General features: G+C 31.8%; 1 protein-coding gene across 3 annotated transcripts in view; it reads right to left on the bottom strand.

Moving 5' to 3' along the window:
• LOC105144665 (long-chain-fatty-acid--CoA ligase 1) overlaps nucleotides 1-13,640 on the bottom strand; it is a 38,779-nt gene that overhangs the window by 8,853 nt on the left and 16,286 nt on the right. For all 3 annotated transcript variants that reach the window (XM_087412954.1, XM_011053715.2, XM_011053714.2), the window contains 4 exons: nucleotides 11,863-11,977; nucleotides 6,572-6,908; nucleotides 4,816-5,284; nucleotides 779-1,069 (listed from right to left, as the gene is read on the bottom strand). In XM_087412954.1, the coding sequence (XP_087269080.1) occupies nucleotides 779-1,069; nucleotides 4,816-5,284; nucleotides 6,572-6,908; nucleotides 11,863-11,977 (1,212 nt within the window). The remainder of the gene's footprint in view (nucleotides 1-778; nucleotides 1,070-4,815; nucleotides 5,285-6,571; nucleotides 6,909-11,862; nucleotides 11,978-13,640) is intronic.

Below are 13,640 nucleotides of genomic sequence, written 5' to 3'. Positions count from 1 at the left end.
ATATAAATAAATATAAAGTGCATGCAAGTAGTGAAAGTATTTATAACAACAGATGGACTCATTTCTGTGTAAAACACGTTCATCCTTTACTGAGAAAACTCAACAAATTTGGGAATGTACTGAAATTAATGAGCGGTAGTGTATGTTATATCAACATCATGGTATAGATTTAAAACTCATCATGTTAAATCCACATCATTAATCTTTTGCGGACAAAACCGTCTAGCATGGTTTGGGCGACTATTTTTATTTGCTGATATGCGTTCGTAAAGCATTGATATTAACGAATACAGTGAGAATTATAAGACACCGCATGGTGCTAAATCGACATTGATAATTTTTAAAGTGTAGAATCGAGCAATAGAATCCATAACACAGCAGCGCCTGTAAAGGCTATAAATGCTTTCTAAGCGCTTTGTAGGCTGTGCTATATGGATTCCACGAAGTCCGATTCCACGAAGCTTTTCAGTCGATTAATTGAACAGTATGGAGTTCCGTATTGCAACGTGAATCTTTGTGTATTTTAGACCTTTATACATTTTACCCTTTCGTCTTACATGAATGTCCTGTGTATTTCTCGTGCTCCTTTCTTCGTTTTTACATATTTCATTCTATAAATCTTACAATATAATAGCGCCTGTCAAGCACTCAGAAAGTGCTTTCGCATTAAGTGACAATCGCTTTCTGAGAGTTCCGTAAGCGCTGGGGATATGGGGAAATGATTTGTAACCGTAAAATCGCGAGCACAGTTCCAAGAATTAATTACTAATATACAAACCTGGATGGTGAGCGTTATTGGCGCGGTGCATTCTGTCTGACCATAGCCTTCGACCACGACACAGCCAAGGGCGCACCTGATGAACGTGAGGACATTCCCCGCCAGCGGCGCCGAACCTACGAGCATCAACCTCAGCTTGCCACCCATCGACTCTTGGATCTTTTTGAATACAATCTTGTCCCATATGCTGTTCATCCTCACAATGCTCTTCTTGACCTCCGTCTCTTTTGCTCGCATGCCCATATTGAAGATCATCCTCTTCAGAAACGAGTTTTGCAGTTCGGCTTGCACCTGCGAACGTCAAGTGAGTGAGGATGAAACTCATCATTAAAGGATCCATTATTCGCAAGATCCACGTTATCTACCAAATAATAATATTCAAAGTACGCAATATTACATATAAAATATAATACGAAATATCTCTTCAAATATGGTATAATAAGAAATAACGAATAAAATGATACAATAATGCAATTTATGAGTAAATAGAATAAGTAATAATATAATGCTAAAAATTATATTTTATTAGATATTTTATTATTACTAGCTTCTAACTTGATAGCTACTGTCACACTGCTACTTTATTAAAATCTGAAAAATATTATATGAAATGTGCTATATATATAAGTAGTATTTGATATTTTTTGTATATATTCTTTAAACAAATATATAAAATGAGGCTCGAAAGAATCTATAAGTGAAGAATATAAAAAAATGTAATCTGATTCTACTTATTGACGCAATGTATATGACCGGTTTTACTTTATATAAGTTTTTATATTATTATTATATAAGTTAATATTTTTGATAATCATTTGGCTATTCATTACATACCTAATGTGGCATTTGGATAAAGAAGACCGAGCTAAATTATCGGAAATCACCATCTTGGATTTGCGTTACTTATGTAATTTCAATTTATATTTTATATTGATAAAGATCCAAATTGTAGGGTCGAAATTTTATTTTATCATTTATTTTATTCATTTTGTTACATTCACACGAAAATAAAGAGTTTTCTGTGCATCCGAACAGCTGATGTGGGCTCTGATGGGTTTTTTTATATTCTTCACTGATATATATTCTTTCATATTAACGAGCGTAATTCCTTCTTCCGTGTTAAAATGTGCATTGTTGCACCTTGATATTATATTTGGACGAGCCTTATTAAATATTTTTAATCTAAGCGAGTTATTATGAGGCAAAGAGAAAAGTCTATTTGAACAATACGGCTGTATTTGATATCAACGGATTCTGTCAACAGATTACCGGCGAACGACGATAATTTAAGTACGATAGATTTAAGTACGTCATGCATATTTTCCAGTCAACAAAAAGAAACAGAGTCAAGTGGCACGAATTGTGTGATCCATCTTGTCTTTTGTTAAAGTGAGACGATCGCACAGATTTCTACGTGACTTGTCTATCAAACTTTATGCAAAGTCAGCATAATAAGCGACCGCCGCACCTGTTACATGCATCATCATGCACGTGCGCGTTGAAAACGTGTGATCATTCTTGTTGGCTTCGTCCCCAAATTTCGAATGCTTTTTAAAGGTTCGAATTTAATGAGAGAGCATCATTGCGCAACAATAGATACACGAAAACGTAATTCAATAACACGCTTGCGCTTCCGCGCGTGATCGAACGCTTGCCCCATTTAAACAGTCCTCAGAGTTATATTGTCCGGAATCAATTTCGCATCTATTTCCGTTTTCGCGATGCAGAGAATGCCTAACTCACGGCGAATATCCGTAGTATTTGAGCTCTCGAGGATAAAAGATACAAATTAAATCTTTTTATTTTTCACGAAGATTAATAATGCGAATAAAAAAGAAATTGAAGATAAGAAAAAATCACTACATTCCTCAAGATTATTTCTCATGTATGAAAAAAACGGTTCTAGAGAGAAGTTCTAAAAAGTATCTAGGAATTTAACTATACAGTTTACAAAATAATTTTGTTGGACAAAATAATTATGCAGATATACACTGTTAAATATTAAAGGATCAAATTTAATTCCTTAAGTTAAATAACATTTTGTTATTTTTAACTTCCAAGTGTGCCGAATGTATTATTTTAATACAAAACGTGTGATTAAAAAATCATACCAATCTATTTCTATGGTCGAATTGTTTAGTTTCTAAGTAAACAACATTCATAATTGATACTTAATAAATGATAAGCTAATTTTGAGTTAAATTAATTTTTGAGTTAAATTATTTCACTTCATTGTTTTAATTAAATTAACTACATATTTAGTAGGAGCAGTGGCGACCTATAGGAATAATTAAAAGTGACTGAAATTAAGTATGATTTAACATTATGAATTTAATAATATAAAACGTTTAAGCACTGATGAGAATGCTGCAAAAAGTTTTAACATTTTAGTTTGAGCAATTAGTTTGAGCGTCCTAGATAATTATTTTGATGGTCCAAACAAAATTATTTTGAAATCTATATATCTAGCTAAAAACTTTTAATAAATATTTCATTAAAATCGTTCTTTCTATGTTGAAACACTAAAAAACATCAAGAACTGTAATCAATGAATCCGAGCGACAATGACAATGAAATCCCGAATGATACTTTTAATTTCCAGCTTATGAAGAAACGCGTAAAGCATCCCGCTTAATTGTAATGGCATTGTAAACAATTGACTCTGTTATATGTATTGTACGTCATCAGCGTTTTGTATGCGGGTGTTACGAGAGCAGCGTTTAGATTTGTTAAAGTTGAAATGCTATCGTTACGTTGTAAAAACTTGAATTAATAATACTGTCAGACATAGATTTTTTTAACCACAAACGGAACTAAATGATTCTTATGGGGTTTTTGTCGCTAAAAACGAATTCGTAAAAGAAATTCCTCTATTATATCATATTTTTCAGATATTTCAGCTCAAAAGAACACAAAATTGTCATTTTTGGCATCTTTAGCATCAATTTTGGTGATAGAGCAATTTTATTTACGGATTCGTCTCCAGCGAACAAAAATCTATAAGAATCACTTGTCCCATTTATGATCTAGAAAAAAAGTTTAAATTCGTCAGACAGTGTAATGAATAATTCACAAATAATTAACATACAAATAATTCTAATTACGCAAGCATAAGTATATCGTATATTATTCGAATGCTCAAAGCAATACTTGGAAGAAGAAAACGCCCACAACATCACCTGTGAAAGCGTCATTGTTTTCTATATAGAAGTTTATAACACTATTGACATTTTGCCCGGCCGTGTAACATAAGAGAACGATTGTTCGCAGCCATTTTAGGTCGAGAAAAAAAAGATTGACGACTTAATACGATTGACGTAGTAACACCCTACGACAACTCCCTGGTTTTAAAAATAGGCGAAATACGCAGTCATCGGTCGCGAAAGCGCGATGGATTATCTAATCAGGAAAATCAATATATATACGATGGATTTAGAATATAACTTACGGCATTTACCGCTTATATGAGATTAAAACCTATAATGTTATATTATGTAAATAGCATTTTGAGAGACCCTATTACTGCGATCTAAACAACGACAGATGGATTCATTAACCACATTCTTGAGATATGTATTATAGTGTGAGACAGGTTTATCTCGCAATCCAGCCGAGTAAGTGCGAACTTACTAAAAATAAAATATTACAGATCAGCACAAAACGTACGCGGACAACAGCAATAAACCATTCGAAATAAACCGCGATGATAAACAGTAATGCAATTACATTACGATTCAAACGTGAGGCGATTTCAGGGCTAATAAAATATTTAATAAAAATATAAAACCAAATTAAACCGCGAAATATTCAATACATTTTATTGTGCTATTTAATAAAATATATGTTGGGCATTTTATCAATATTTAGAGATATTTCACTTTTTTATTAGAATAGTGTGCAAGTTTAATGCGCACTGAGTGCGCACTAGTTCTGCCAATGAAAAATGCTATCAGATTGTTAAGCGTAAAATTATAAGATTAATGTTATACGTTAGTGTTTACTGAAAGGAGTCGCCAATGAAAATCTCCACAGCTCACCTTGTCATATACACGATTCAGCAGTCTAGGCACAGCCGGCATGACGGTAGGCCGGAGAGCTTTCATGTCCTCGGGAAGCTTCTTGATGTCACCGCTGTAGAATCCAACGGAACCACCCATCATGTACATGCTGTTCTCGCAGCAACGTTCCAGCATATGCGCCAACGGGAGGAAGCTGATCATTATGTCCTTGGACGTGATCCCGTGATCACCCATTTGCATTATCACCGCGCAATTAGACGCCGTGACATTCTGATGCGTCAGCATTACGCCCTTCGGGTTGCCGGTGGTGCCAGAAGTATAGCATATCGTGCAGAGATCGGACGGGTTCGGCGGCAGCTCCGGATGGTTCCTCTGCGCGCCAAGGCGTTCGATGTCGTCGAACTTGTACAGCTCGATGCCGCGGTTTTTCGCTCGTTGATTCGTCGCCGGCCGCGTCTCTTTCACTACCACCAGCTTCCGTAAACATCTGTCGAGATCGAGAATCGTTCAGACGGAGGAAAACGCCACCCGTAGTAGTTCCTCAGCCGAGAACGCTCCGCTTCGTAAGCTCTAAGCTCTTAGCAGCGTTACAGATTAATACTTTCAACATAAAAACTTGAAAAAAGCTCTTTTCGAGGGCGGCCCTGAGAGCGTTCTCTCTTCGAGGAAACCGACGACCGAAACATGTAGATCTATATCTGGCTTCCGGCTCGCGTGTTGCGTCATGTGAAAAAATTTGTTTAAAAAAAACAATAGATCCTATATTCATTAAAACCATTTGAAATATTAAGTGAAATAGAAATATTTCTTCAATAGTCTATTTCACTCAATATCGTTTATCGCATGTCGCCTGAAAAAGACATTCCCCGGTAAAAAATTTATTATGCGTGAATATGCATAAATGTGTATAAACATACGTAAACATGTATAAATATTCATAAACGTACATAATTTTATATGAAAGTATTTTTAAGAATGATGAATTTTGCGACATGTTTTCTTTTGTGAGTATTATTAATATATTAACATAAGTGTTAGATGATAATAGTTCTTTGTAATGACTTAAGAGAGAAGTTACCTTATTATTACCTAATTTAGAACGTTTACATAAATTATTCGACATCATCATGAAATCAATATTTTAGTATATTAAATGAACTAAATTACAAGTCCTTTCTATCGACATGCTAAATTAAGCAGTATTCAATTCTTAAGCGCGTGACTCCATCAATAATCAATAACATTAAAATGAACTGAGTTGTGTAAAATGAAATTTTCAGAGGAGTATCAATTAAATATAATCGGATATTTGCATGTTGCTTGACTTTTCAAACAATAAATAACAAACATGCAAAACTGAGAAAAATATTTTTTAAGTAGTTGGATTAATTGGAATTCTAGTTGAACATAACGAATAAAAATTTTCTGATTAAATCTACTAAATTTTAATTGAGAACCGGAATGCTAATTCCGGTTCTAATATAATCAAAATCATCTATTTTCAACTAAAGATTTTTTTCTCAGTGTAACATGTAGAAAATCAATTATTTAAAGATAAGCAAATAGAGAGAGATATCTTGTGGAGATAAGCGCAGAGTACTTCTAAATTAGTGATCATCAGTGATATTAATAATTATCAATGATATTAATGATTATATTAATAATATTAATAATTATTAATTAATGTTATAACGACATGGCAATTAATTTGGTGTAGTGGCTAAAAGACGTTTCCTCCGTGCATGTTTTAAAGGAGATTAACGTCACCACGTACCTCGGCGCTTTGTCGAGGAGCAAATTGCACTTTTGGTCATCTTCACATACCACCAGATTAATGTCAGCCTGATTTATGATGAACGCGCAGGCGTCGGGGCCCAAGGTATCGTACAATGGCACCACTACGAGCGAGTACGAATAGCACGCTTGCTCGGTAAGAATCCACTCAGGACAGTTCTGACTGTACAGGCCTACTAAGGTTTGTTGACCAGGGGTCAGCCCCAGGGATACTAGGCCGGAACCAAAATTCTTTGCCCTGAGCAACGTCTCGTTGTAATGAAGCCATTGGTATGGTTTGTTCGGCCCGTCTCTCCATCCCAGACAGGGACCGTTATCTATGAATTAGAAGAACATTTGTATTAATCAGGAAGAGCAATTAATTTAGCGACTTACACTAAGAGATATGTTTGGAATTTCTGACTATATAATTACATGGTAAAATTACGGTTAGAAGATATTTGTACAAGAAGATCGTAAGAATTTTATTTTCGCATCTGTAGAATTTATTTTTAGCTAAGTTTGTATAGAAACAAGTCATAAATATATGAATTATGAAGTTCCATTTTTATAGTTATTATTATTATATTATAATATTAGTAATAATAATTACCAATATTATAATATATTTAGTTCTCTACTAAAAAATATATAGTTGCACCAATAGTATTTGTTTAATTAAATACACTACGCAATATCAATCTTTTTTATGTAATTTCAAAATTTCTGTTAACCTCTTTCTCTCTCTCTCTCTCTTTCTCTATCTATCTATCTATCTATTTAAATTAACCCATTTTGTTCTAACTTTAATCGCACATGGAAAGAATTTTGTTAAAGGTATCTAAAAGTATAGCTAAATACAGATTTGAAAACAAATTTGTTAGATCATCGAAATAATTAGGACGTTTAAGTTAGTTGCTAGAATGTCAAAATTTTTCGTAAAGAAAGGTCACCAATGTACAACTTTACTTTCGAATAATATTTCTTAAAGATAAGCTAAAAATAAAACTTTAGAAACATAAATACAAACTAGAAAGTGTCTTCTATCAAATAATATAACAATTTTTTATAATACTGTTTGCAATTTTGCAATAATCAATCCTTACTCTCTCTCGTCATTTTTATCCCTCATCTATTATTGTGGAGTTTCGCGTTTTACTTCTATTAAAATTATACTGTGAGATGGATTTTTAATCATAATTTTACTTAATTTCAATTTTTTAGTATATACAATTATTGATTAAAAAGTAAAATGGTAGTAATAATTGATAAAACTATGCAGTGACGAATTTACGCATAGACAAACCACGCATTTATCTAAGGTGGTAAATTTGAGAGGGCAGAGAATTTTTTAAGACAGAAAATTTAACACAATTGATAAATTTTTAATTTGTTAACCTAACGTTTTACACCGAACATATTTTATCAGAAACTATATTTTAAATATAATATATACAGTTAAAAATTACATTTATATCACTTATAAGGATTATTGAATGTTTTTACCAGCTAATGCGGGGTATAAATCTTCTAATTTCTTCATCCATTTTCCTTTTATGAATTAATTTCAAATTTATAAATTAATGAAGCCATCTAGGAGCAACTAGGTGTTGCCTAGAGATGGCAAAATGCTTAATTCATTACTGAAACTATGTAATTTTGAACCGGCGTAGACGACGCGCAAAATTTTGTTCAGACACGAGTGATCCTCACGAAGAGGAATAAGGGTTAACTTTTTTGTAAGATAAATAAACATGGACCCCAAAACTAACATAATAGTAGACAGTAATGCCACTATTCCTATTCTTTTACTTTTACAAGAATCATCTGTATGAAATACATAGAAGTAAATGTATATAAGATTTTTTAGAATCTTTTTACATTTGCATATAAAATATTTTGTATTGATTTATATGCATACTTTATGCTTCCCTGCCAGACACAAACATGTAATGCACAGTTTCTTTTTTTTTAGGGTTTTCCTATAGCTTTGCTTTTGTCCTTGGCTTCGATAGAACTACTTGATATTATAATGCAACACTGTAAAGATTATAAATTAGCTGCTTATAAATAGGTGTGCAGCTTCACGCTTATTTTAATTTTATATTTAAAGGGTCATTCTACTATGACGGCCAAAAAATTGAGATTTTTTTTAACGGATGTACTTCTCAGTGAATATACAAGTACTATGTATTGAAAGTAATCTTGAATATTTATAAAAGCATACGTTAATAATATAAAAAAAATTTATGAAGAATATTAATTATTGTTTTTAAGTGTTTACTTATGTAATACATTAATGTGGCGTCTTAAAAAGAGACGTATGTCCTTTGAGGGATTGATTTCTCGACCTAAACATATAAAACAATGTAATATCAATAATATAGCCACTATTATTTGCGCAATTTGCACAAAAAAATCGTAAGAATTTTATTTTCGCATTTGTAGAATTCGTTTTTAACTAATTTTGTAGAAACAAGTCTCAAATATTATAAATTATGAGTTTTTACTTTTTAATTATCTAAGTAGATCAGGTTTTATCAATATTAAAATGCAGTAGATAGTTTCCGAGAAATAAGGAATTTTTTTAGGAGATTTAGGAGACTTTTGTCAGTCATTGATGACTTTCCTTATCATTTCTCATTATATATGCGTTCTACATACAGTAAATGCAAGAAGAATTCGTGCAGAGGAAATTTTTTGCACAACAAGCATTATTTATAGAAAATAAACATTAATTATCAATTTATTAACAATGAGTGTGTTCTATTGTAATATAAAAAAAAACTTCGCTAAAATAATCGTATTCTTAAAAGTAAAATTTTTCAACTGTACGAATACTTTTTGTGCGTTCAAATAAAATAATTTTTTATTTTTGCGCTCATCATTAAGATGATATATTTTAATTATTTTTTTAAGTAAAATAATTTTGAGACATATACAGGCTATTTCATTTTTTGTTAATAAATTATTAATTAATGTTTACTTTTATCGTCAAGAATTTTTTGTCGAAAAATATAATTTTTTTTTTAAAGATATCTCATTTACGTATAAATATATTATAATACTTTTCGCACTCATTTTACTTTAATTTAATTAACAAAATTATTTTCAGATTTGTGTATCTAGTTAAATTTTTAAATACTTTAGCAAAATTCCGTGTTTTTTCTCCCATTCACGTGTCCTTTCCACTGTTCTCGGAACAATCAAAGACGCATCCAAGTTGACCTAGGACTTAAGACAGTGAAGAATTAGTAATAGCGTAGGTATACCGGATAATCATCTACAAGCATTTCCTCGTGTGATCGTCGGGTTATAAGCAGACCATCTTTAGCAAGATTATCGATCTTCGGATATGTCTGTCGTTATTGTTTGCTATCGCCGCCGTCGTTATAGGTCGCATAAAGAGCTGCAGCGACAGGTGTCGGTTACGCGGGCGTGAGTTACGCAGTACAGCAAAAATAAGAGATACACATGGAACCAAAATAGATTGTCAACCTTCGTCGGAAAGGTCGTCGAATCGCCAACGGAGGCGAAAAGGCAAATCGCCGTCGCTCGTCGATAATTCGCACCGTCGCGACGCCGTCGTTAAGCACCATCCGTAGTTCGCGCGCTCGTTAAGAAGCTACTTGCGCGCGCTTGTTTATTTCGCTTTACAGCGCGACCGCGACTCGCCAAACGAGCCACTAAATCGACACATGCAAATGTTGCGGATGTCGGACGCGTCGACGCCAAGATCGCTTTCGCAGATCTTATGTGATTTTACTCGCACTTTCACGATGGCGAATTTGCGAAATGTTTCCTGCAGCGTGCTGAATATTAATTTTTTCAATCAGCATTGAATACATTGAATAGGTGCGCGAGACATTAATTAAACTTTAATTTGAATTCATGTTCGTAAATAATTCTTCTTCAATCTTCGAAGATTAAGGAAACTTTTTCTCTAGTAAAAATTTTTCTTAGCATTTTTTATATAATTTTTCAGATTTCTTCAATATTGGAATTTGTCAGAATTCTTGCAGTTTCATAATTTTATAATTTTTAGAAAAATCAGATTTTTTTTATACAAATTGGAACACACTTCAAAAATGCTGAGAAAATTCTGTCTTAACTCTTGCACAATATTGGATATTTCGTGTCTGACTGATTTTTATTCACATAAGTTTCTTGTAAGTTTGATGGTCTGCATTCCTTATTCATTTTATTATTTTCCAAAATAAAGTTTAGACATTTGTTTTACAAATTTAAAAATATGTTCATGAACGCTTAGAGATTTTTTAAAAACCCGTTTAAATAAGTGAAAAAGATGGATGGATCCCAAATGCTCAGATTTATAATGTTAAAATACGTTTTGTGCATCATATCGTAAGAGCTAGAATTCTTCACACTCGTCCTCACATAAATTTTCCAATGTTGTAATATTACTAATTTCTATAATTCTATAATTATAAGAAAATTTACAAAATTTGAAAAATTTTACAAATTTTTAAAAAGATTATAGAAGATAATATCAGAATTTTATTCACTAAACACGAAAAGAATGATTTTGCTAAACTATCTAAAAATGTAAAAAGCTAGTTACAGATCTGAAAATAAATCTTGTACTATCAAAATAAATACGCAAAAATTTCAAAGATAATGAGCAATATTGCAAAAAGTTTGACATCCTGTAGAAATTAATTTGAGCATTTTATACAATTATTTTAAATAATAAAACTATTTTCTAATCTATATCTAGCTAAATTTTCAGATACTTTAGTAATCAGATACTTTTGATGTAAAATCTGAAGATAACAGAGTCGATATTATTTTACTCAATCTCCAAAAAACTCAGTGGATTTTTTGGAGTTCTATTGGATTTTATTGAAATTGTAAGAAAATATAAATTTTTTAATCGAAAACAAATAAAAAGAATTTATAAATATTTAATGAATATATGTATACTGAACTAATAATTTAATATTTGAGTATTTCTCTGTTCAATATCTAAATATGTAAATATTGACATATAGTTCATAATTTGTAATGTCATCATTTCTTCCTTTGTCTCATGATAGAAATGTTTTTTTTACATTTGAAATTCATTATTAATTCATTATTAATATTTTTACAAAATATTATTCTCGTTTTGACAATTAATTTCATTCGAATTAAATAATAATAAATACAACGTAAATTATAAATATTAAATGAAAAAATATCAAATAAACAATTTTATTTTAAAAAAATCTCAATAAAATCCCCAAAATATCCACTAGGCTGGGTTTTTTTCCCTGGAAGATAAGGACTTACTGGACTCCTTGGCACCTCGACGAAAGCCTTCATACAGAGTACGGACATCCTCGTAAAGGAACGTGACGAACTTGCCCTCCTTGCAGAATTTGGACATCCGGATGTGCTCATTGCCCTGCAAAGAGACGAAAAGTCGCTTGAAAACACATCCGACACACGCTCGTTACATAATCCCGAATGTGCGGCAAGTGCGGCACTAAATTTAAACCAAGCACACGCATGTGCGTGTATCGACGTGTCGCGTGCGGAGCAGCTGATTATGCGGCGTGGCGGCCGATTGCGGTGGGACGAAAGGGCGCAGGTAAAGGGACGGCTGCGGTGTTATACATAGTTACGCATGTTTCTTATATATCGATCTCCGGCACCAACCGACGCGGACGTGGGCTTTAAGCTCTCGAGCTTCATCGACGTGCTTGTGAAATGACGACGTCGAACCCACCCACGTTCCCGGCGCACATATCGTTTGCGAAACGTCCCTTGTACATATGGTGACCATATTTTCTTAGAGAAAATAAAGGACAAATCTGAAAATTTTAGGGCTTTGTTCCTACATATTTTCATACCAGTTTGTGATTGTCAAAAATCTATTATATAATTTTAATTTGCACAGTATAATCAAATTGAGATAAGGCGCAGTTTTTTGATAGTTTGAAACTGGTTCGATTGTATTGGAACAAACCCTTGATCTGAAATAATAAAAGGTTCGAAATAATAAAAAATGAAAACAACTCTAGTTTGAATAGATTTAATTTAAAAAATTAAGAAATATAATTAACAAAAACAAATTGTATTTATATACATAAAACTAAGATATTCTCCGTAAAAATTTGCTCATAATCATATTAACATAACATATATTGGAACGTTAGTAGAAAAGAATTTCCTGTAATGTCAAAAAGGACACTAAAGGACAATATTGGAAAATAAAATTGAGTTTTGAAGAAACAAATAAATCTAAAGGACAGCTATCTAAAATAAAAGATTGTCCTTTAAAATAAAGTATGGTCACTGTACAAGGAATTATTGAAATAAGATGTATCCTTATAGCTTTTTTTTTTGCATTAAAATATCCATTTCTTCAATTATAGGAGAAGCAAATCACTTCCTAGGAACTAAATTTACGAAACGCGAATATTTGGGTTTGAAAGAAAGTAATGTTATTGAGAAAATATTTCCGACAGATTGCTATTTAAAAAAATCATATTTATGAACGAAAGAATTAAAAAATAACAAGCTTCTTATTTCGATTCAATGAACGATATCTTGCTTGTTATGAAAATGCAGGATTTAAATTTGTATTTTTTAATGGTTTGGCTTCTGATTTATTCGTGCACCAAATACAGCATATTGTATTCGTGATATAAATATTTAAAAAATAAACAGAATATAGTATATGTAATATAAATAAATAAATATCGTATGCATTATATACATGTTCGTATAAATGAATAAATATATACGTATACATATAATTGTTGTTACGTCAAGTGTAATATCTGTATATTGTGATGTACTATTACATTATACACTTTCATTATCAAATGTGCTTTCTTACATGACTGGCATTCTTACATTAACAATAATTATGGCATAATTGGGAAAAAACTTAACTCATTAATATAATTGTAAATGAAGAATGAACCCCGTAGTAATTTATTACTTAAACAGTAGTTAGTATTAAGTACGATATAAAACGCAACATTTTATATAGTATGCGTAATTTAATGTTGTAATTCATCTCTAAGAATGTACGTTAAACTATTTACACTAAACTATTA

This window comes from Acromyrmex echinatior, chromosome 14 (genome assembly GCF_024713525.1).
Source record: "Acromyrmex echinatior isolate Ae372 chromosome 14, ASM2471352v2, whole genome shotgun sequence".
NCBI classification, from domain to species: Eukaryota; Metazoa; Arthropoda; class Insecta; order Hymenoptera; family Formicidae; genus Acromyrmex; species Acromyrmex echinatior.
Note: the sequence above shows the minus strand (reverse complement) of the source record. Positions and strands in the feature narration are given on the sequence as shown.